We start from the raw sequence: 26,125 nt of genomic DNA, 5'->3' as shown, positions 1-26,125 counted from the left end.
GGCATGACAACATATTTGAATATTGTATTGTAAGCCGAACTAAACATAACCTGAATAATATATGAAATAGATTTTCTGAAATGAGATCTTTTCAGTAACCAGAGGCCGCCACGCAAAATTGCCCAGAAGATGAAAAGCTGCGGATCTGCATAACTGAACGGGCCGATCAATACGTCTCAAAGTAAAATGGCAAGTCTTGATAAGGTTATTGAATTTTCTTTTTAATTAAAAAGCATACAACTGCGCTCTCTGTCAAATACCACGGCATGGCTGATGATGAGAAGAGGAGAGGGCTGTCCTTGTTTATATGTTCATCACTATATGAAAAACACCGGCCACACTGTCGGCGCGTCATCAATCAGCGCGGCGGAGAAATTTATTTTCTGTTTGTCTCTGTCGTGTCTTGGGATTAAGCTGTCGCGGAAGCTCTCAAACCACAAACGATGACATTCATATAGATATTAATTATTATTACATGTCATTCGTGAGCCCTAAAACCATCAGTATTATTTATTTTATGCTCATGGAACATCATTTTACATTTAATATTTGCTTTTTTTTTCACCAAAGCAAAACAACTTTCATCCTGATGTTTTCAGAAAATGATGCAACAACAGAGGCAACACTAATGCGTCCATGTGCTTGTGGATTATGTAACGTGTGAGACATTGCATCCGTTTTGTTTAATGTAAACATCAAGAAGTGACACACTCTCTTCCCATATTCTAGTCATGAAAATGCATAATTTAAAAGAGCTGAGACCAAGCTGTTCCTCAGAGCGAGCACTGCATCGTATCATTGCGAACATCAGTGGATAGAAAACTCCGCTCCCCGGAGAGAGTGCCATTACATTCAATCGTCAACCGCTGGATAAAACTCATTTCACTCTGCACAGTGTCTGAATGGCTCTATACATTCTGCAGAGGCCACGATGTGATAGCGCAGCATGTCAGAACCACACTAAAGGGATTTTAAAGCAGGTTAGTGCTCTGCACAAAAGCCAGCACACAAAGCCACGGAGCACCGGGGCAGAACGGCGGAGGCACTGCCGCCACAGCTGACCGTCCTCACACAGCCTGAAGGACCCCGAGTAAACAAACGGCACCGAGTCACCGCTTGTTGGGAGGTCCGAGCCAAGTTGTTGACAACAAGATAATGTCAGCTTCTATTTTTAGATGAAGGAATGCGTCTCCGGGTGAAGTGAGACTGTTTTAAATATTAATTCCCTGCTTCTTCTTAGCACTATCTCTATGCAACAACCGTTTTAAGAAAACTGTTTTTGATGAAGATCCATTGGGATTGGATGAACATTAACCCTTTCCTTTCCTTAATCCGCAATTTGAATTATTTAGAAGTGCTGTCATTTGTCATGTAAGTGATCTTATGTGTTTTAGAACAACATGTTAACGCGTGGGTACAGTGTTTGGCTCTTCTCAAAGTAAGGTGAATTGAATTTAGCGTTGAAGTCCCTACAAGAACTTTTATTTTGTGTTGATTCTGGCGGCCCCTGTGGACAAAAGCAGTACTGTTTCTACCACCTCCTTTCATTGATTTGAATGGGAATCCGACCACTGGCAGGCATTAAGAATAACTACATAGAAATAGCCAATCTTCTCGCTTATGGTATTGTTTGTTTATGTAGGTCATGTAGAGCCATCAGTATTAAATTGAGACTGTTTCTTAACCAGTTAAAAAGTCCTTGTAGTACATTGAATTTCCCTCGGGATAAATAAAGCATCTATCTATCTATCTATCTATCTATCTATCTATCTATCTATCTATCTATCTATCTATCTATCTGTTTTCAATTTTGGATTTAATGGAAGTCATCAAAATTTGTATTTAATGTGATTTTGTTTGTCTGTCCGTGCTGGAAGAGGAATCCTTCCTCCGTGGCTCTTCCTGTGTTTTCTTCGATATTTTTTACCTGAATCGAGGGTCTAAGGACGGAGGGTGTTGAGTGTTGTGCAGATTGTACAGCCGCTGAGGCAAATCGTGATTTGTGATTTTGGGCTATACAAATAAAATATGACTTGACTAAAATTGTGAGAGCTATCTTGGCTGCACGTTATATGATGTGAACGCAGCATACAAAGCATGTTGATTGTATTTATGATATCTGTGTGTTCTGGTTTGACAGATTTATGACACTCAGAAGAACCAGTGGGAGTTTTTGCTGTCTATCAGGCGTTAAAGGTTAAAACAAAATAAAACAAAAAGACAAACAGCTGCTTTTTGGATTATTTGGCCCCCGTGGTGTGATATATATAAACTGTTTACACACACACACACACACACACACACATATATATACAGATTATTGTGGATAGAATGACATCCATGTCACATTATACAACATTTTAACTGAGAATTATTTATCAGCAGGAGTTCAGTCATCTTCATGGGCTGGCCCTTTGCACGCTGCTGAATATTTCTGTTTCTAGTTGAAGCTTAAGCAGGAGCTTTGACCAGCTCACACCGGGCACGGAAACAGACACCGGTACAGCAGGTTATATAATGATCATGAAAACTACATGAGAAAGAGCACCTCCCCCACAGACAAACACACTCAAAATCACACTGACAGGAGCATGCACGCATGCGTGGATGCACATAAACACACACACAAACACACACCGGCTGACACCGAGAGAGGCCAAGCCTGACATGAGGTGAGATGAAGTAGCGTTTCTCATCATCGGCTGAGCCTGGCTGTGTCTGACCTGGAGGATAGAGGTAGGCCCGGGGCATGGCCTCAGGACCCGGGCAGCCGGAGTGAAAGGGGCCTCCGCCGAGACTTATAAAGTCCCTGCCACAATTTACTGGGAAGGCTCAAATTGTGGTGTCCAGTGGCCACAGCGCGGCCCTCCTGTCAGCGCCACTCTTATTTGCTTCATTCCCTTTGACACCTCTCGATTAGGGTCATAAATTCCATGAAATCGGTCAATAACCTATAACACTAATGTCACTCTCCTGCCATTAATTTTACAGCCTGTGTGCCACACTGTTTCTTAACCCCTTTTTACGTGACAGGGGGTTTATACTCTCAGGGATTGATTGAGAAGAGTATATAACAAGCTTTGAGTAGAGCCTTTGCAGCCATAAAGATAAACACATATATGAAAAACGCCAGGGGAAAAGTGGATATGACTGTAATTGTTGTAATCTTTGGAGATTACCACCTATATAGGGTTGGCTGCCATACTTTTTATATTCAGTTACCTGGAGGATCTTCACATTAAACTCTATGGTTGCAGCTAATTTAAATGAAGAGTTTCACTTGCTTTCTTTACCCTATAGTAGTAATGAATACTGTCATTTTCATTACCACAGATACACCACAGACTTGTTTATATTGGTTATTTCCCATTCAGCTCACATTTATGTAGGTTAATGAGTAAATGTGGATGCTTGCATTTGGAGGCAGCGCCTTATTGAGGATTTCAGAAACACTACGGTTGTGAGTGCAAATTAAAGTCTGGAATGTCTTTATTATGTAGATTTTTCTCTTTAAAAAAAATTCAGTTTGTGTTTAATTCTATTTCATGAACATTTTCTTTGCCAATATGAATGTCTAACAGTAAAGTTTCCCCAAACTAAAACTCTGGTGAATAAATGTTGAATGCTTGATTTAATTTTTTTCATGTTGAGCCAAAAAATACTGGAATCAGCAAATCAAATATGCAACTTTTTTAATTTTAATTGTAGAATGTACTGTATACTCCACCCAGGTTGCCAAAAAGCCTAATATATATCAATAAACCCAGTTTTTAACCATGAAATACACAGCTGCCACTAGTATCGAGACTAATTCTCTCCATACAGCTCATACCAATATATGCTAATATGTGTACATGGGAATATTTATGTAAATATGAGTAGTACAGGGACATAAGGTTAAACAATCTGTATATAGAATATTAGGTGTATAAGTGTCCCAGTGAGAGGCAGCCAGTGAACTGATTCACACTCAATGGCGAAAGGTTAAAAAGAAAAGTACAATTAAAGCGCTTCCCGAAAGGTATGAGTGTGTACTTTGTCAATGGTTACAGGCACCGCTGCTCTTTTTGGTCTTTTTTTTTTTTTTTTTTTACCTTTATAGGATTTTAACAGCAGAAATATTCATTTTACTCCATGAAGCTTTAAATCTCCAAAACAGTTAGTCAGAGAGATATCATAATAACTGCAAAACATACTGCCAACAATTTTTGTTGCTGAATTTTAAGGAGTGCGACTTGATGATTCTATTTGAATAACTAAATAGTGGAAAGCGCACAAATTACATTTGTTGCTGTGAGAGAGAGGGCAGAAGTGGTTTTCTTATCATGCGTGGCAGGTTGCCAGTGGATATGTTGCTGCCGTTCTCACAGGGGCCTCAACTCCAATCTTTTCCTTATGTGAGAGCTGACACTTCAGGGCATATCTATGGCACAGGCGTGTTAGCAATGCACACGCCTTCTGCTGCAACGCTGCCGAGGAGGATGAAGGACTGCCATGAGAGACTTCAGGAGTTACTGGCAACGCAACAGGCCAACCGCAAAAAGTTAAATAAATAAATAAGACTGCAACAAATAAATGGAATCTGGCAATGCGAAAGCTCACTTAAACAGACACTTGTGTTAAAGTACATTCTGAACCGGAAGAGGGGAGGAAAGGGAACTTCTGCAAATGAATCAGTGCTCAGAGGAACTGCCTTCAGATCAGCTGAACGGGGGCATTTTAAGCCGAAGCGTCCAAGAAGTTTGTTTTTCTGCTCCCTCAAGGCTTAACAGACACATGCAGTGATGATCCTGAAACATACTTGCTGTCCCACTGTCAATGCCTGAATGATGTCTATTTTTTCGATTTAAGACGTCATTCAATTTACGGCAAGATTCTTGAACCTTTTCTCCGGTTTTGTTTTGTTTCATCATTTGTTGGAGAAGACTCTTAAAATTTCACTAAGATGTAAAATGTCTGCTTCTCTTTGGTTTAAAACATTTTCCTCCATAATCACACATCCCCGTGCGTGTGATTCACTCAGTCACGAGAGAAAAACAGACAATATCACCTCGTGTTTTGGCAAGTTGGCATGCGCTGGCAACTTTCCATCCTGCTACTCCACCAGCTCTTCCACTCCTCATTGTTTTGCTCTTCAAGCTGCACTCCTTTACTCTCTCATTCTCTTGAAGAGAGAGAGAGAGGACCCTTTAAACAACGCCACGCCGTTAATCATTAAATCCAATTTTTATTTTTGCCTCCTCTGGAATGGCTGGAGTTGAATTGACACAGAGCCTCGACAGCGGCGAGGCAAAATGGCCGCTCGTGGTAACAGCTCACAAGCCCCTGGACAACCTGAGGCATGGCCATCCAATCCCACATCATTAAGGCTAGAGTCCTTTATTGTGTTGGAGGCATTAAATGGTGCGCTGGCTATAGCCCTGAAGTCACACTCCACTAGGAGAAAACAGCAGAAAAATAACGGCACAGCTGGATAATGACTTTTCCCTGGGAGGCTGACCATGTGTACAAAAGCGCTAATGATAGCAGGTGCAATAAGCGGGCGCAAGGCTTTTACTGCGTCCGGATCTATTTTCCTCTGCTAAACTCGCCCGTGATTTCCCCCGTGTAGGTGTCTTTCTGTAGTTTAAGAACACCTCCCCCGCCTCATCCTCCCTCGCTCCTTCTCTCTCCTCCTGTATCTAATCTCTTTATCAGCTGTGCGGCTAATATCAAAGAGGACTGTGGTGTGAAAATCCTGCAAGTAAAACCTGCTGTCAGAGCCTAATCACAATTAGCTGGGCTCTAGACCCATTAGCCCCAAGGGGAAGAGACCAAAAGCTGACAGAATTATTGTTACTACTACTGCTAAGCTACTGATTGCTAATGATCCCACAGAGTACAAAGGGTGGGGCCTAGGTCCAAAAATAAAAAAAATGAAAACTCTAATTCCACTTCCTGAATTGAAGCTGTCAGATTTACACTGGAAAAACATAGAACTTAGAACCTGATGAAGTTGAATCTGATCGGTATTAGTGGTTAAACAGATAACACGTTTCCTGGATGTACTGACTCCACTGCTTCCTCAGCTCGGCTTTGTAGCAGAGCTGTTACATCAGCACTGCTACAAAGGCATGCGTGCCTTCCAGATTATAAAACACTGAGCTGGAAGTTAATGACTGATTGCAACAGCCGTTACTGAAACTTGTAAGAGAAGCAGAGCAACAACTCACAGACAAAACAAGCCCACGTGACACCCCCGGAGTGAATCACCTGCAGTATAAGCCTTTCAAAGAAGCTCCTCACATTTGATGTTAAGCCCCCAAACTGTTCTGGCTGTCGGAGGACTTGCCGGGGAGATAGAAATGTCTAAAGTTATTACAGCAGTCAGGTAAAGTGTGTGGCAACGCGGCCCTGTAATAGGGGTGGAGAGCCGGCCAGCAGCAGCTAATGAAGGCGTCTCGGGGAGTACTAAAGAGTCTACGTGACACTACTCCTGATTCGCCCGTCTGAGGACACAGATCAATTAATACATTAACAAACGATCGCAAGCACTTCATCTTGCAATATGAAACCGGCGGCCTGGACTTGCTGCCCTCCCGCCCAGAATGGCTGATCAGCTCTGCCTCCACACACCGTCCGCCATGAATTTCAACATCTTCTGCCAGTTAGACTGCAAACGCCTCCGCTGTGGGTTTGTAATGTCTCACCAGAGGCTGAGACCATATGCATGCATTGTAACCACAACACATGCTGTACATATATGCACCGTGTGCAATAAGGGACTGCTTCGGGCTATTCTTCATCTTCTAAGAAAATCTAACCTACTGATACAATTTGCAGTATAATGCACCATATATGACCAAATCACAACAGCTTTGATTGAACGTCTGCCTAAAGGGAATCCACTCCTACTAATGACCACAGCTCCAGAGCCTCAAACCAGCTCCTTCCTGATTTTTAAGCTGCTGCTTGTGGACGTTCTTTGTCGGTTATTTTGCAGATAAAAACAAAGCATTAATGCAGGCCAAACACACCATGTGAGCAGCCTGCGGCACACTTGAGTGCGTTGGTCGGGGAAGTCTAACGTAAACCATTGCTCCTTGCCATGCCATATATATCCAGGCTCCCCATTACCACCATCTCTACTCGACAGCGAGGGCCCTGCACTGCTAAATTATTCATCACACTGAGGGGAGGACAGAAGCATGCATGGTTTCTCCACTCCATGCCTCTTCCCTTTTTCTCTCTGCCTCTAATGCAAAGGAACAGCCGGGTGGAGAGAATGATATACAGGCCGTCTCTCCATCACTGTGTGGCCATCGCAGGAGATGTCGCCTCCACTTCCTCCAATTACCACACTGGAGTTGAGGTTGGGTTTGGGTTGCGCTGTGGCAGACCAGACGGTCGCTGGCTTGCCCGCCATGCATATGGGGGAGGAAAGGTGGGTGGCACCCAAGGGCCCCATGCATAACCTGGGACGTCTTTGTATACACATTCATCTATATCAGTGGGCAATAGGGAAATGTAAGCCAAAGGTAATTGCCCTGGATAAGAACATCTGCTTGGTGAATAAATATTCTAATGAGGGGAGCTTGCAGGTTCCCCAGACTGATGCACGGCTGACAGGCCTCCGGAGGGACCGCAGGTAATGCTCACCACCTGCAGTTCAAACAGGAGGCGGTCCCACCCTCCTCTTGCAGCTAAACGCTGGCCGACTAACACACACATGCACACACTATAGACACCAGGGATGGGTGGTAAATCATTGATCATGCACTGGTTGGGATGTTACTGTTCTCAGGAATGACAAGTGCAATGCAATACTCTTGCCGTTTCACTTTTCATGTTACCCTGCAAATGTTCTGCTGCTGAATAGATGTTGATCTTTGGGTCTGCAGCAAACGTGGAAACCTGACAACGATACTTTCTGCAGTGCTACGTGAAGCTAAAACCCTGCCCATTCTCACTTCCCATTTCTTTACTAAGCAGTCAAAAAGTTACGTCACTGTTTCTGTTTTTATACTAGGGCACTAACGAGCATTCAGTGTGTATTAATCTGTTTTCTGATTTTTTGCTTTTCAGTTCAGTCGATAAACTGTTCTGTCTAAATGTTGGAAAATCGTGAAGACAGTCCATCACAATTTCCCTGAACCAAATCGCTTGTTTTGTTAGAACTCTATTGTCCACATTGTGGAAAATGGTCTTCGGCTTCACCACACTGTGTTAACAATAGTGTCCCAAACCTAACCATTAAATGTACAGCATTTACAACATTTGAAAAATTTACAAATATTCACCTTTTTTTTTCTTGATAAATGACAATTAATCTAAATAGTATTCAACTAATTTTATATTAATCGTCATAATTGTTTCAGCACTATCACAATCACTGTAATGTGTTTTTTTCCCCCATATCCCATCCTCTGAATTTAAACCTAACCAATCATCACATTTTAGGGCTTCAACTACCACTCATTTTCACTGTCTATTAATGTGACCATTATTTTTTAAGATCAATCATTTGGTCAACAAAATGTTTGAAAATTGTCAAACAGACCCATCACAATTTTCCAGAGCCCAAGGCTGCATCTTCAGGTTGCCTGTTTTGTCCAAAAAACAGTCAAAACCCCCAAAATATCAAAAATGTAATGATGTAAAACAAAGATTTGTTTTTATTATTATTTATTTATTTATTTATTAGAACCAGTAAATGGTTTGATAAATGACATAAATAATGAATCTTTTAAAACTGATGTTAACATTCTGTTGATCAATACATCTAACTTACTTATTGTACGATACTGTATCACCCCTATTATCTGAAAACTGATACAGTAATTCCCATCCTTTTGTGTTTCCTTTACCTCAGTAATCCTCCTCTTAGCTGTAGCGAGCCTGGATGCATAATGGATTTTAGAGTGATGGGGAAATTATAAAATAGTCACATATTGAATTAATGCAAAATTGAGCAAAATGCTTCTGAAGTGAGTAGAAAGTGAAAGTAATAAAATCTTTACCTCACTTTTATTCACTGGATCCACTCATGAACATACACGAAAACACAGAGATGCAATCGTTCCTGAACTGATGAGATGAGAGAAACACTACAGTACAGGAGGCCCAATGTCACACTAATTAGCCTGCAGGGCTGTAAACTGTCAGCATTACTGCTTCACTCCATTCAGCCTATATCTGTGTGTGGTCATCCCTTCTGCACGGCTGCAGGGACAATTAGTGATGAAACTGAAGGTGGCAAAAGGTGATCTGCATCCTCACAGCACACCTTCAAAGAGGCCCGAAGACAGCGACGAGCCTCTCTCAATAAGCACCGAAACCCAGGAGGCATCACAGGAGAAACACTTCGAGTATCAGGGAGGCCAGTGCTGGAGCGAGGCCTCGAAAAACCCTGCACGCTGTATTGTTTTCTTTTCGTTATGACATAATTTGGAAATCATACACCTTCCTGTCACTCCCACTCTACTTGGAAACAAAAGCAAACTTTTCTTGTGGTTCAAATTTGAGCTCATTTCTCCACTTAGAGTAACTTTGGCCCCAAAACATCCTCTCTCTCCAGAAATCTGAGCCCTAAATCAATAACCCAGTGCTGTTTCATTCATAGCATGCTCGAAATGGGTTTGTTATTCATGTTTTGCTCTCACTTCCAAGTTTGAAAAAAAAATGTGGTTCAAGTATTAAGTCATATAATGGAGTCATCTACGTAAAATAACTTTCCACTCCAAAAAAGATGCTCTCTCCCCAGAAATCTGAACTCGCGATCAATAGCTACACACACACACACACACACACACACACACACACACACACACACACAGTCTGCAGGAGACACATCTGTAACTGCATTACAGCTCAAACTATTTACAGTGGCAATGCTGCAAATATGTGTTGCATTGGAAAATAATTTCATTTACTTTGTCTTTCTGTGAAGGTTCAAAATAAAAGTTAGCAAAACAGTGCAGGATTAAAATGATCTGCACTGTGCATCAGTGAGAAATAAAAAATAAGAGAGGGTATAAATGCAGAAGCACTGGGTGGGTATTGTTGTGGTGAGAATACAAACCACCGATGAGACAAAACCAATCTGACTAATCACACATGATCTCAAACAGAAATCAGCAGCTCTGTAATCACCCTCATTCTGCGCTTAATGCTGCTTAATTTATGAACAGACAAAAATAGGAGGAATTCTGGCTGACTTAGATGTATGGGCAACAGAAACAACAACATCACAAAACATATTTGAAACACCAGCGAGGACAAAGAAATCAAAATGCGTCCCAGAAGAACCGGCGTTAAATCGGGGAGATATAGTTTCAAATGGCAGACACGCTGCATGCTGGGTAGTTTGACTGTCAGTAGAAGTTAAATAACAATATTTGTAAAGGTATTAGTGTAAGTAACAATCATTTAAAGGCTGAATAAATCCGACATGTACACGCAGGCCTCTATGGCATCTGGCTGCAGCATCAATAAAACACATGGAAGTGGAAAACCATCAGCTCTGTTCATGCATGTGGGAGGCGCAACACACACACAAACTCGCACTGTATATACTGTAGGGGGCTGAAAGGCACTCTGACGCATACGCCACACACACTATACACACCAACTCTCTTCCCATGCCGGAGCGGTGTGAGCGCAAAAAGAGATCCACACTTTGTGGTCCGGTACTCACCCAAAAGTACATCATCATGGTGGAAGTGGGACAGGTGTGGGCAGGCGGGCGCAGGAGAGAAGGGCCGAGCACTGGGACCAGTCCAGCCAGTGTGGGTGTCAAGAGGAGTCCGAGCGTTTGGACAGAGAGCTTTACTGGTCCCTGTTCCACTGAGGCAGCCCTCCCTCTCAACTGTTCAATGGGGCTTGACTTTAGGTTTCCCCCCCTTCTTCTTCTTTCGCTTCTTTCTCTTCAAGCAGCTTGCTCTTCAGTTAATTTTTAAAAACCACCCTTCTTTCTCTTCTTCTTCCTCCAAGCCAACACAAGAAAGAGGGGAAAAAGCAGACGGGAGAAGGGAAAGAGAGCTGGGGAGGTGTTGTAACCTCTTTTTTCTTTTGACACTCTTCCACTCCACTTGCCTCTCCACACCACTCACTTCGAGACTCTCCCTCTGTCTCTCTGCTCTCTCTCTCTCTCTCTTTCTCTCCCCCTGTGCCGTCTCTTATTGGTGAATGTGAAATCAGTCGGTACAGCGCCGAGGCTCAACTAGAGCAGCAGCAGCAGCAGCCTGCGCTTGACAGCTGCCTCCAGCGTTCCTCCACCGGAGCCGTGTTGCTCTGCATAGAGGAGTGCGCCGAACAAACCGGGATCCTGCAGACGGTACTGTAAAATTCAGCGTCCCGGGGAGGGGGGGGAGGAGGTGGAGGGGTGAGGGAGGAAGGGGGGAGGCAGGAAGCTGGGAGTCGTGGCGGAGAGCTCTGCGGGGAGGAGGGGGGGAGAGGGAGGGAAGGAGGGGAAGAGGCTTGTGTTGATGATGATGCTGGTGATAGTGGAGGACTAACAGATTGCTCCTCTTTCTTCTTTTCACTGTCTGTGACTGAGATGTTGCACTGAAGTTGTGGCAGTTTTAGTTCATTGAAGAGAAGAAGAAGACAATGCTGAAGAAGAAAAAAAAGGGGGGGATCTTAAAGTATGCCACAGGCAATTGGGAGGCACAGCCTATTTTCCACTTGTTTTCTACTTTTAGCTGCTGATGTTCACTGTCTTCATGTGTGTGCTTGTGCAATTTCTTTTCTCCCCCAGTGCAAGAAACCAACCATAGGTTGGTGACCAGGAGTGTGTTTGGTAAAAACCTGTTTTGTAGCAGATCAGAGGCCAGATGAAGTTGGTGTGAAACACCTTTGTGTGCCAAGCTATATTACATTACATGCTTTAGTGTGTTTTCCATCTGGCGGCTGTATAGGGGGAGGGGAAAACGGGAGGCGTGGGGGGAGAGGGAGGGAGGGGGGGTGGTTGGCTATCTTCTAGACAGCACTGTAACAATGAGCCTGCCTCAGCAATTTTCAAAACATATCATCAATACACGACTGGGAGCTCGCGCTTTTAAATATTAACCCTGTGGCAACCGGGGCAGGCTGCGGAGAGCTCAAGTGGTTTTGCGGCATCCTCTGGCGTTGGATCATCCAATAAAAGACGTCCTGGGGGATGAGCTAATTTGCTGTAGGATCCTAAAGAACATTTGCCAGCTATAGAGAACATTGGCGTAATGAACAAAGCAGATATATTCAGGTTATGTTACCCACCAGTAATTGCCACATAAGGAGGCTGAGTTAAATTTGCAGCTGGCTTTGAGCGAATTGATACACAAGGGGCCTCATTCATATGGCGTAACTGTCATCTTAAATTTATCACCCATTTTATTTTTCCACCTCCTTCAGGAAGGCACAAGTGAATGTTGAAATATGAAACGGGATGAAGGCAGTCAAAGAATCGCACTTAGTGATTCTGCAAATATTGTGATGTTTTAGAAGAATGGTTTATTTCAGAAGTGAACTCGCTTTTGATAAATCAAGACATGCATCATATAATTCCTTACCTCCCTGCCACACCACAATCCAGCCTTTCCATTACTTTGAACGCACACAATCTCTTATTGGTGGCACTATCATGCACATACAAGTCCTCCATATCTTTATACATGTCCACCAGAACCCAATGAATTTACATTAGCAATCACAGAGTGGGTAGCCGCCCCACTCCTCCATCAATCTCTGATGGGGAATAAAAATGAAATGCACTTCTCAGGCAACTCGGATTAAGGATCACGCTTTTATCAAATACTAAAGTCTATTTCAAGTCGTGTTCATAAATAACTGAGGGCAGAGAGGGAGGAAAAGAAAAAGGGTGGAGGCAGAAAAAAAAGAAGAGTGAGAGACCAGAGGGGAAGGGCCAGACAGGCGGGGGTGGTGTGGATGTAGACAGAGAGCATCATGGTCTGAAGCTGAGGGCACTCGGGGTTTGGAGAGATTAGGAAATAAGGTAGAAAATAAGAATCTGAGGGCATTTCAGCATCATATAATCCCCACGACTCCTTTCCAGGAATCTCCTTCAATTACAGATGAAAAATGGAATTCAGGTTAGGATGGCGTTGCTCGGGGTGCAGACCTGGTCTTCCCTGCTTCCTGTCTCCCTCTCGAGCTGCATTTCTCCCATGCTCCGCGCTGCTTACCAAGGATGCGAGTGGCTTTCCCGACCATTTAGATTTCCCACCATAGTCTAGACACTCCCTGGAGACTCTGCCATCCATTATAAAGATAGAGCTTTCAAAGAGGAGAGGAAGTGAAGGCCTCACACAGAGCGTGTTCTGCCTAAAATGTCCGTCTGTCTCCGACCCTCACCGACTTGAGATCTGTTGTCTTAATATTTTATGATGATCTCACCTCTCCTCTGTAGTGTGCTTCTACTTGCAGAGCATCTTCTGTCAAACTACACTCAGATCTCTGTCATTAGAAAGACTCCAGAGGAGACAATGAGCCGTACTTCCCCTGAGTTCTCACTCTCAACCCCACAAAACCCCAGTGGATTTCTGGGCTATAGTTATGGCAAGCTCGACCTAGCGTCCCCATTCATCAGATACTCTGCCTACTCTGTCTGGTCTCAGCTGGTGTGAGACCCGACTGGTTGGCGGAAGACAGGGAGGGATGCGCCTCTGTCCTGAGTCTCCGAGGTTACTTCTCTCTAATCACACACTTCACTTTATGGAGTGACCCGTTTTACAACTTGCTGACAAGGATACTCAGCCATGCTCGTTTTATCTGTCTTCATCAGCTCCACAGGTAAGTATTGACATTTCTACACTAAATACAGCACATCGTGGAAGTACGGCTGTGCAGAGTGACACTGCTGTGAAATACTGCACTGAAACAACGGGGACCTTTAAGGCTCTTTCAGTTCTTTCTCTCTCTGTCCCTTGCAGAATATTAAGAATTTATTCGTGGTGATGAAGTAAGAACGTTTTATTGCATTTGTAGTTGTAATAGTTGCTGTGAACAAATATTTGAAGATTTTTCACATTAAAAAAATATAGGTTGATTGAACTGACATGTACAGTTTAGCATACACTGTGTGAAAGTCTGGAATAACAGAAATCCAGACTGAATTGGAACCTTACTTAGTGATTTTAACTCGCTTTGATCAGGAAAGGAGCGTTTGATCAAGTAGATTCCGAAATTGTGCATCAACTCAATGAAAAAGTAAAATAAAATCGTTAAAATCTATAAAATATTTGCCATAGCACTTTTATTTTGGAATACTGGTTCCGACTGTAGAGTAACGAAGCGGTCAGAAGACATTTTCAAAAACTAGTACCTTCTCCTGCTCAGCTTTCATACGTTAACAAGTTAACGAGATAAACAGTGGTACAAAATCATTGGAGTACTGTAACAGTGTAGCTTACATTACTGACATGTTTTCTCCTTGGGGCTCGCCATAGCTGAACGACCCCTCCTGATTTGCTTGCTGCTCAGATTACTGCGAACCCGCACACTCGTTTCACTCGGCTTCTGGTGATACCAGCTCCTGTACACGCTTGCTGCTCTCGACAATTCCTGTTAGCCTACATACCAAGCTGCTACATATAAGCTGAAGAATACTAAAGATACCGCAAGGGGGCTTTGGGGCCTGCCAGATTCATTCATGTACCAGTGTCAGGTAGTACAGTCGTGCCTCGTGGGTGCTATTCCTGTGGAGTTTGGCAAGACTCACAATTGCAGTTTGGTTGATTGTTAGACTTCTTATTTTGTATGTTTGAGAATGTTATCTATATTGTTTTAAAGGATTAGTGTGTAGGATTTAGCGGCAGATTGCAACCAACTGAATACCGCTTGCCTTCCAAGCGTTTGAAACTACGGTGGACGTGACAACGTCCCATTCTAAGGTAACGAAAACACAATGATTGTTCTTTTCAGGTGATTATACACTAATGAAACATACCTATGAATATTATATTCTGTATTCTATTTCTGCTGCTTTTGCCTATTTTTTATATTAGTGTGAATGGCTGTCTACCTATAAATATGTCAGCCTCATTAAAGACTGGCAAATAGTCTGGGTACTCCCTGCTTCTTACCCAATGAATGCTGGATAAGCAGGTATAGATTACGGGTGGATGGGTTTTAAGCTTTAACCTCATTTTATTTTTGCTTTAATTTTGTGAAATAAAATCGAATGGGTGATAAGTTAGCTCACGTTTGGGCCATGGCTTGATGTAATGACAAAGAAGAAGATACCCTCCTGCAGCCAATAAATATGCATAAAATAACAAGAATGGTTTTAGTTATTTCTTTAACTCTAGAATTCTGACATGGCCTGCATATTTAGTCTTGAAAACGGTAATGTTTTGTTTCCCAGCCCTGGAAGACATCATTAAACATCATTTGTAAGCATACATTACACTATACGCAGCAAATCGCCCATCTGGTGATTTTGGAGCTCACTGTCTGGGAAACAATAAATCTATTGTATGGCTCCATGTAAAGAATCCCACTAAAGTAACGCCTCCATGTAGACATACGCTGAGTATATTAAACATAGGCGTGTGCACAGACTGTATGTAGTGTTAATAATGCAGTGTTTACACCTTGGCATTGAGCAGGGAGTACTGGCCCAGGGCTGCAAACTGGCAGGGCTGTGCAGTAATTAGGGGCTGTGTGTTGGGGATGTGAAGGCTTGCGGCGTGTCATGCTGATACCACTGCCGGGCAGACCCGGTGTGTCGACAGCAGGCACACCGAGTTCTACACAAGGCCACACCTTTCTGTCGCAGCAGGAAGTCGCACCTTTCGCTTCAACAAGGGCTCCTGCAGCCTGTGAGCCTGGTCGTTACTCAGCGGTCCAAGAGGGGACACCGAGGGCGTTAACGCCGTGGCAGCTGTCGTTAGCTGTCGTTAGCTGTCTTCACCACATGTGTAACGTGTGTGTTCAAGTGCAAATTCATATTAACACTTTGTATTAGTTTGCATTTTGGCGTCATGGTGCAGAAGAAATATTAGGACCAATTTAGGACCAAATAGGAAATTTTACACAAATTTGTGTAGAAAGGCACACACTAGCACTTTATTACTGAACTTAAAGTAGCTGTAAGCGAAATTTATTATTAAAATAACTATTAAATAGCTCTACATTCTGACAGCCATCATACCGATCTAGAGTCTCTCCTTTCTACCGTAAACAGATAATACATTTTCTGGTATCCCGCTCCCCTTTATCCAGTTAAGAGAGGAAGCTTCACACAGAGGCAGTTCTCTAGGGCAGGAAGCAGAATTCCAGGCACTGCTAACTGCTAGAACGCACAGGAAGTTCGCCAAAATGCCGATTTCGCTTTCAGCACCACTTGCTCGAGACAGATTAAATAGAGCGTGGTTGAAATCAAAGCAGCATAGGCTTAGATATAGAGATATCTTAGCTTTTAGTCCCTAACATGGGTCAAACTCCAAAAGCACTGCATCCTTCATTTCCCATAATGCAACGCAGTAGTAGCTACATTCCAGCCTGGTAAATTCCAGCACATTTTAATGACAACATGATAACAGGGTATTTCTTTCAGACTGACAAAGCCCTGAAAGAGCCACATAACACGTTATAGCAACTGAGCAGGACTAAACATACAAAGTAAACTGATACTGATCTGCAAAATCAGTGGACTGCCCCTTTAAGAGGAATTTATTGGAGAAACTATTTATATGGTAGAAATTACTATGACAATTCTACGCTTTTAAAAAGGTGCCATGACGAGACTTTTGAACTATGAAAATATCAGTTTAATTATTTCCCTCCTTCATGACTAATAACAACAGAATAATAACAACAATTTCTGGTTAATTGAAAGCCAAATCTCTGTCAGCTGTCATGTTTAATGTCTTTATCATTTGTTTCATCTTTCAAAGACTTGTTTACTGGATACAGTGTGTACTGTGTGTGTGTGTGTGTGTGTGTGTGTGTCAGAGCACACATGCTTGAGTTTTACTTTGAATTCATTAGTGCGTGTATTTTATATAATGTATATATTTCACTGTACAAGCTGCAGGCTCTTACAGTTGTGAAGAGAGGGATTCAGTAGCTTTGCCACTCACAACACAAGCAAACCCAACTGGAATCCTAACAGCCTCTTGCATCTCCGTTTGACATTAATTGATAATCAAACAAGCCTTCACATTAGACATTTATGAGATCAGCTGAATTATCTATTTAATGTAACCCAATTATATGCAACCCTTGTGCACCAATCAACAGTAATTCCCGACTCATAAATGACAGCTACAACGACAGATTTAATCAATAATAAACATTGATGAAAACTTGCGACCCGCTTAGAAAGAGGGTAATTAACGGGAAGAAAAAGTGCTGTGCTGAATTTCTTTTTTCTTTAGGAAAATTGCTCTCTGATCCTCGTGGTTTATGCCGTTCACAAGAATCTCTTCTGTATCGCAGCTCACATTCCAGCGCCAGTGAGAGTAAGTGTAAAACAAACATTCAATTTCCCTTTGACAATTAGGGATAGACATTTATCATTAATTCTTAACACAGGCTTCAGCTGCTCCGGCTCTTAATTAAAGCCGTATAATTTTTTTTTAAGTTCTTGCCATAAAACTAAATTTCATTAATTATTTAGTCTGCCTTTTTTTAGTGGAAACTAGACACCAGGGCAGCTTCAACTGGGAAGAAATGAATCCATTCAGTATATGGCTTCACTGTTGTTTTGAGGGCCAGAGAAGCAGACTCTGTTACGCCTCGCATGGGACTTTCCCACCTGAAGCTCATGCCTGAAAAACTCTGATATGAAATAAGATGCTAAGAGGTGGTGGGGTGCTCTCGTTTGTCACATCCTGTAGTATAACTTCAACTAACACATGTCAACAGAGCAGGCATCAAAAGCTGCCCATTAGAGACTTTGGGGAATTCTGCACCTGAAGCCTGTTTGGGTTCAACCGTACTGCATGAAACTCTCCTGACAAAATGGAGGTAAGTGTGAACACAGGGGCCTGCTGCTCTTACCAGTCTTGTAAAGAGGGGCACTCCCAAATGCCAGAGGTGATCGTTCAGCAGTCCGCTGTACACCACGTTCCCGAAGACAGCAATGCTTCCTGACTTACACAACGTGTTTCCTACGGGGACACAGAGAGACACAGACAGGCGTCATTTAAACGGACAGGGAGCAGCCAGGGGCAACTGCATGCACTCCAGCAGCAAGACACTTAGCTCTGAGAAAAAAGGGAAATTCAATCAAAGGATATAATTGCACAGAAATAATAGAGTATGCATCATCGATTGTTATAAATATTGATTCCAGAGGCTTATTGACCTCACAGGTAATGATGGATACAGATGGGTAGCTTGTCAATCAATAAAGTTGCACAACTGGGCCAGGATGATCTAACTACACAGTATAGTCCTCCTAAATAACTGAATAAGGTCCAATATGAAGGTGGCAATGGTGAGAAAAACTTCTTAAAGTGTCCTGAACCTGTAAATTCTTCATTGTCACATTAAAAGCTTCATATTCCTTAAAACCTTTTAACAAGCAGCCCAGAAATGACACACCCAAAATAAAATGGTTTTTGCTCACAGTCATGATCCTGGTCTCTAACAGGTAGCACTTCAGAGTTTACTGTCAAAAAGTCAGAATTAATCTAGAAGATAGTAAACCAACTTTATAGAGGCACACACACGGTGGAAATGTATGTTTTTCTATTTTACTTTTTATATACAGTTTTATTGTTCTGTTTCACTCTGCACTGCTGTTACAAAATAAGCAGCTGTTGCTGCAGTGACATTGGGATCTTAAAATTGTCTACACAGATAGAACCTCAAGGCTTGGACTTTTAAACCAAGTGTACTTTTCTGACTAAGTATTCAACCAGATGCCATCTGAAGCAAGGTAACAAACTGAACCGCCCTCCTGATACAAATTCAAGATGCTGCTTATTGAGTGGTAAATAGCAGTTTAGGGCATGCAAGTGACGGAGCCGTTTCATGATCCACTTACGAGTTTCCAATTTTATGTTTATATTTATTTATATAAAACTGATCTTGTGACGTCTGTCACTGAATGTGTTTAGGCTTGTTTTCATTACTATCCATATTCCAAGATAAAGTCAAAGTATCTACATGATGTAGCAATTTCAACTCTTTTTCATATTTAAAAAAACATTATGTCATAATTAATTTCAAACTATTACATCTCCCACGAAGTTTTAAGACGGGTAATAAGTCCAGGGTTGGCTCCAGGACAAATAAGCGTGGGTGGGGTGGGAGGATGGGGTGTGCAATGTGTGACTACAATGCAAATAAAACCCATAGTATTCACACGTAAGAGTGTTTAGCAAACAGCTAAAAAAATCTACCAGCTACAAGCAAACAGGAAGTTGGCAACAACAATGAAAAAAATACAAAACCAGCAGCTCACTTTACAGTACTCCACTGCACCAAGACAGAAATAACTGACCAGATTGTGTATCAAAATATGCATATATAAAGATATTTACATTTTTTACAACCCACCGAAGGGGACAAACCCCTCTAGCTGGACGTGTCTCGTCTTCCTGGGTCCCCTGTGACGACTACACTGAGGACATCATTGTATATTCTCCCTTATCAAGGATACCCACCAATGCTCTCTCGTAACGTTATCTCCACAACATCTTAGCTGTAATCTAAAAAAAAAATCTCCCTCACTGTCCATTCTCATTGCTCTCCACACGACTGGTCTCAGTATGTCCCGCTGCTGACGATGTTTAACCTGCAAAGGTCTTGGGCTTGTATATACATACATATATAAATATATATATATATTTATATATGTACGTATGTGTCTAGAACAGAAGTTTCAGGTTCAACTTTGGCTCTATACGAGGCTTTCCAAGTTAAAAAAAAAAAATCGAACAGCATATGCTTGACAGATGCACCACAACACTGGCATCCTGTCAAGCCTGCTGGAGAATGTATTGCGTCAACCCTCCTATATAAGTCGCGTCCACGGCCACTGAGCCTCGGCACACAGTTCACCCTCGCAAAGACCCTCTTAATTAGCTCAGTGCCAATGAGGGGCCTTCACAAACAAAAACACACATGGATGTGTGCCCACACACACATGTCCCCAAGAGTGTGATGTACTGCACACTGACGTCCCCATGTATGTGATGAATGCAGCTTATGGAGCAGGCAGCACAGAAAACACAGGTCCCCATTGTAATTTCTGCACAAAGGAACGCTGCAAAGGCACACTAGGGGTGGAGTGAAGCAGTGCTGACAAGCAGCACATGCATTATTTAAAAACAAAAGTAAAAAATGCCCATTAAAGTGTCAGTGGTGCTTTCGGCAGTGCTGGCTTGGGCGCGGTGTGCGTATTACTGTTATTAATGGGCCAGGCGTGGGGGGCATTTCTTCAGTGTGATTGCTCTGCTGCTGTTGCTATCCGCGGTTCAAGCCTCCCCCTTTCTTTCCATTTCTTCTGTGCATGTGTGTGTGGAAGAGGAACAGATAAAGAGCATGATACAGACAGATACAGAGAGACACCGCGAGACCCCGAGTGCACAGTCAATGAGCTCCTACAGCTAATATCATTTCACATTATTGAATGCATATTAAGGCAGAGAGACCTTGTCAGACGAATAGGAGCAGCAGTGCTTATATCAAATTCTGATCCGCCGTCACGGCCATGTCTAAAAAATGCCGGGAATGTAGTCAGCATATTGAAAATAAGTGCATACCATTTTTCTTTGCAGTTTAAGATCAAGGGCTATACATTACCGCTACTGACACAGCAGAATGAGGTCATTGTGCATGTTGTAATTACAGCTGGGTAAACACTCTGCTCCCTGCTGCAACACTGGCAACGCAGAGCGCATGCAGGACTAATAAAGGGAAAAAAGAGGATATAAACCGATGACTTTTGATCTCCCTGCTTACAGTATTGGAAAATATTTAATACATGAGTGGGAATAAATAAATTGAACAAAATGATCACGGGTGTTTGTAACGGTCGATTCCTGAGCAGTGTAATATACTGAAATCAATCGGCTGTTTTTCCTGTTGGATAACATATAGCAGCAGCGACACATCCCTGACCTATTCTTCTATAAGCAGTTTGTTATGGTATTATTAATGGTGTTTACATGCAGCGAACAGAGCACATAATCAAATATTCCATATTTGCATGTAGAAAATGTCACATAGAAGAGACAGCTTCATTTCCCCCCTCACAAACTCTGCAGAGCTGCAGAGGCAGCGAGGTTTTTATTTTTGTTTATAAAAAATGGATTCAGCTCTGCATGTGTGCACCGCTGGAGCATCTGTAGTTTTCTTACATTTCATAAAATCGAACCTAAACTGATGACATGTTGCTTTTTATTGGTTCACGATGAGCTGTTGATAATCCTTTTTTTTGGTTGTTAATCCTGCGTTTTTAGGGCCCCTCTCAGCAGTTGGGTGTTCTCTCATCTGCAGACTCGACAGCATTGAGCCCAACCTCTGATTAATTATTAATTGTGTGATTAAAGTGTGCATTGGCGAGGGAGTGTGTGTGTGTGTGTGTGTGTGTGTGTGGCTTGCGAGGGAGGGGGGTAGAGGAATGCAAACTGCAGTCTACTTTGAATTATCTATAACGTTTTATTCCTTCACTGATGTATACAGTATCTATATGTTTTTTTGGGAACTTGCATTTCAGAATAAGGTATTTAACTACAGGCATCAAATTATGTAATCTCCAAATCATTGCACGTGTACGGTACCTGCAGGAGCAGAAGAAGGGAAGGAGAGGGTATTGTTTTATTAAGTGAGTGATGCCTGGTTGAGTCTGACTCAATTTTCTTTTGGCTGTGAGTCAGAGCTTCGTTTTAAAACTCGGTGCAGACATACATGGAGGATTTAACCAACGTAGATTTCAAGGCTGATGCTGCTACCAATATGTCAGGATTGAAACTGCTCATAAATTATTCTAAATGCCAATATTCAACCTTAAGCTTCACCATTTCTCAAACTTTTTTCCAAAGAAAAAAACATACATACATTTGTACTTGGATGAAATGGGCTAAACTTGTGGATTAGAATCAGCTCAAGCACTCTGCACAGTGGAGTATTTATCATTCTGCTATCCATTACAGCAGAGATGATGTGCTGATTGCAATGCATAACTGTTGATCTTATGAGTCTTAAAAACCTAGTTTTCCTAAAACAAGTGCAGTAAGACTAGTTTCACCTGCATCTTGCAACAAAAAAAGTAAATGCATTATGCAGTAATCGCTGCAAGAGAATCGAGAACAATGTGACTTAATTTTAGAAAATAGTGCAAACTATTTGATTAGACATGAACAAGATGCCAGCGTTGCTTCATTAGTTTTCCTCTATGGGCATTAGATATGCAATTATGTGGATTATTGATTTGCTTTAACAGTATTAAAAGGGAAACTGATTATTCAATTAACTGATTAGTTGATCGGCAGAAACATAGTCGACAATTTTCATAGCTCATTTCTCACTCAGGTAACTTTTCATGCTAAAATGTTTAATATTCCCCTGCTGCAGCTATTTTTTGTAATCTGATTACACAAATAAATTACTACACGACACTGGTTGCAGCCCTAAACAATATAATAACATAGAATTACATTTAGATCCCTTTCACAAAGCTCTCCGTTCACAAGCTGCTTAATATCTGAGAGCAGCACTGGAGGAAAGGCATCTGAGTGTGGTGTCAACATTATAGGTGACTGTTGTTATTTAGATACATGTATCTGTGTGTGTGTGTGCGTGTGTGTGCGTGTGTGTGCCCCGGGCTGCCTGCTCTCCGGCCCCCTCCCCTGGCTCTGCTCCTGGAGGTGGGTCGCTTTAAGCATTCAAACTCCAGAATGTGCAGCTCACTTCTAGCAACGAGGCACATTGCTGCAATGCAATAAGGGAAAACAACACTTTTAATAATTCAGGCCCTGAGACCGCGAGGGGGGTGAGGCGGAGGGTGGTGGAGCGGGGGGGATGGGTGGAGGGAAGACGTCTTAAAGTACCGCAGAATGGCTCATTTAGCTCCTGCTACGCATTATTAAAGTTGTATCGAACCCCCTCCTGGGTCTTTCCCAAAGTTTTTTTTTCATTTTCCTTTCCTCTTTCCCCAAAAGCCTGCGAGGTAACCAATAACAGCTACCAACATTTATAAACGACAGAGTATCCTGCACCTTAGAGGAGGAGGTAAATAATGGTGTAGCTCTTAATCTCTCTTTCTCCCTGTCCTCCCCGCTCACTAGTCCTCCGGTCCGAAATTTGTCAGTGCTTTATCCTGTTTGAACCGTAATACAGAGCCCTCGCTGTCCAGATTATTTTCTGCCTGAGCTAAACCCACGATGCATAAAAAATGTGGGGAATGAACCTTGTATGGAATCAAATTGAGTAATAAAACTGTGTTCGCTGTGGCACTGATGGACGCATGATGGTACCGTTAAGGACGTGTTCAAAGGTACTGTAAATTGCCTCTGAGCCTGATGGCACTTTCCAGAGCAAAGAGAGAATATGAATAAAAAATACAGAGGCAGAAGAAAAATGGGAACAAGCTCCGATGCAGATGTGCTTATTTCTTGTTATCCTGGGAAAACAACGATATATCAATGCACACAAAAGGTCAATCTGACCTGTATTGTTGTCTGCTATCATTAAAAGAGCCAACAGATGATATTAACTCCTTAACATCCAGTTTGCCCCGTTTATCTAAACCTACGTTTTCATCTGGTCTCAATTTAATACTGATGCCTCTAAATGAGCTACATAAACATATCTTCATAGTTACTCTTAATGCCTGCTACCGGGTCGGATTCCCCTTAAAAATCAATGAAACAAGGTAGTGTAAACACTACTGCTTTTGTCCACAGGGGCCGCCAGATTCAACACAGAATGTTGTTGATTCTGTTGTTCCTTATAGGGGCTTTAAGTAGCTTTGAGGTTGGAAAAATGTCCTTAACAGTACAGTATTCTGTATCCAGTGGTAGAATGTAACTAAGTACATTTACTCAAGTACTGTACTTAAGTACAAATATGAGGTACTTTACTTTCTATTTGTTTATTTTATGCATCTTTATATTTTACAAAAGGTAAATATTGCACTTTTTATTCCACTACATTTGTCTGACAGCTTTAGTTACTAGTAAGTTTTCGTAATACATTTTATAACAGTTTGAAAACCACAATCTCCAAATGTGCTTATTTATTATTGCTAATTTATGTTCTGAATATGAACGTTTGTGATCAACTGAAGGACCAGTGGGTAGGATTTAGTGGCATCTAGTGGTAAGATTGCAGATTGCAACCAAGTAAAAACCCTTGACACAACCAAGTGTGTATGAGTAACGACAGTGGCTGTGAAACAGGAGTCAAGGTTTGGTTTGTACATTCTGGGCTACTGTAGAAACATGGCGGTTCAACATGGCGGACTCCGTAGAAGAGGACCTGCTCCCTCTGTAGATAAAAACGTCTCATTCTAAGTTAACAAAAACACAACAGTTCATTATAGAATAATGAAAACATACCTATGAATATTATATTGCATTTCTGCCAAATTGTACACATAAGTGTACTTCTTAAGATAAATACACTCTTTAAAGACCCTCTTGGTTTAGCTGGAAAATGCATCGTCACAAAGCTGAAAACAGGCTGTTTTTCTGACTTCATAGAGATACGTGGTTCTTGCAGGACAATACATTTTGCTGATAAAACGTACATACTTTTATTAACGTAAGGTTTTGAATGCAAAGCTATGCATGCATCTGTGTAGGCTGAGAAAAAATATTTTTCCAACTACCATTTATTAAATCCTTTCAAGTCCTCACACATGCACTGGTGGTCAACCTCTGAACAAGGCTGTTTCTCTTTGTGAAAACTTGACATTTCAGAGATACCGTGCAAGGTTTTCAGCCGGCAGCAACAAATTATAATTATTATAATTTATGATTACTGCTTACATTGCACAATACAATGAAAAAAAAAAAAAAAGTAAAAGCCTATTAAAATGTCCATTTGGGATATATACACCATAAACTGCTCCAGAGATCTTAAATCAAAGTCCACTGTGCTGCAAGAGACGCGGAGACAGAAGACAGGAGGTCAGGAGAGAGAGGAAGACAGTGGATGTCAGATGTGTTATGATTGGCTGATTTATTGGCCTTTTATGAGGAAATCAGTGTGGTCGAGTCAGTGTTGTTCACCTCTGAAATGATGGATATCAAACAGTCTGTTGACATATTCATTGCAGTATAATGACACTAGTTGTCTATAGGACCTTAAATTTCAACTGACTCTGATGCAACCTGTTGATCAGATTCCAGACAAATAATGTAATATTTATTATATTAATCACTGCAGTTAGAAGTTAAAAAACCCAACATATTGGGAAATACACTCATTTGTTCTCATGCAAAGTTAAATGAGAGGATTAATGCCACTCTCATGTCTGCAGACTAACTGTGAAGCTACACTTTAGCTTAGCATATTGACTGGAAACAAAGGGAAGCAGCTGGCTAGCTTTGCCTATACTGGCACTTCAGACGTTCACCAATGAACACATTACGTCACATTATGAGGCAGATTTCCTCATAGTTTCAATCTTTGTGCTAAACTAAGCTAACCAGTGTGTAGGATTTAGTAGTATCTAGTGGTGTAGTTAAAGATTGCCACTTCCTCGCTTCACCCTCCACTTCCAAGCGCAGAGAAGAAACTACGGTGGCCACAAAGGGTACAAAAAAAGGTAAGCCAGTAATGTAGGTGCAGTTATACACTAATGAAAACATAGTTACAAATGTTATATTCCGTTTCTGCCAATAGATCCTCCTAAATGTTACACACCGGACCTTTAAAGTCGGGACGGGACCGCGTTTCTTTTGCTTTTTGTGGACGTGCTAGCTACGAAAGAGCACTCAAAAACAAGAAAATGATTTTGGAGATAAAAAAAAAAGGTCAAAGAAATCCATAAAGCTTGTGTTTGTGTGCTGTAGACGAGAGAGCTGACAGAGAGGATCAAATGTGATGCCAAAACAGAACTGGTTTTATTTTTGCATGACTGGTTGGTTTTGGTGCATTCTGAAACTATTTGGAAGCATTCATTTTAACATCAACATATAGATGATAAAATGATACCATATGATTCCACTAACAGTGAATT

At 41.8% G+C, this 26,125-nt stretch overlaps 1 protein-coding gene across 12 annotated transcripts in view; it reads right to left on the bottom strand.

Annotated features, from left to right (window-relative positions):
- LOC127356659 (RNA binding protein fox-1 homolog 3-like) overlaps positions 1-26,125 on the bottom strand; it is a 468,674-nt gene that overhangs the window by 109,815 nt on the left and 332,734 nt on the right. For 10 of the 12 annotated variants that reach the window (XM_051388630.1, XM_051388636.1, XM_051388632.1 and 7 more), the window contains one exon: positions 17,986-18,095. The exons of 1 other annotated variant lie outside the window; for it this stretch is intronic. In XM_051388630.1, the coding sequence (XP_051244590.1) occupies positions 17,986-18,095 (110 nt within the window). Of the gene's footprint in view, positions 1-10,675; positions 11,593-17,985; positions 18,096-26,125 lie in introns of those variants that run through there. One more of the 12 variants, XM_051388637.1, reaches the window with a different exon arrangement.

The sequence above is a fragment of the Dicentrarchus labrax genome, unplaced genomic scaffold (genome assembly GCF_905237075.1).
Source record: "Dicentrarchus labrax unplaced genomic scaffold, dlabrax2021, whole genome shotgun sequence".
NCBI classification, from domain to species: domain Eukaryota; kingdom Metazoa; phylum Chordata; class Actinopteri; family Moronidae; genus Dicentrarchus; species Dicentrarchus labrax.
The sequence above is the reverse complement of the archived record's forward strand: the minus strand, read 5'-3'. Positions and strand labels throughout refer to the sequence as shown.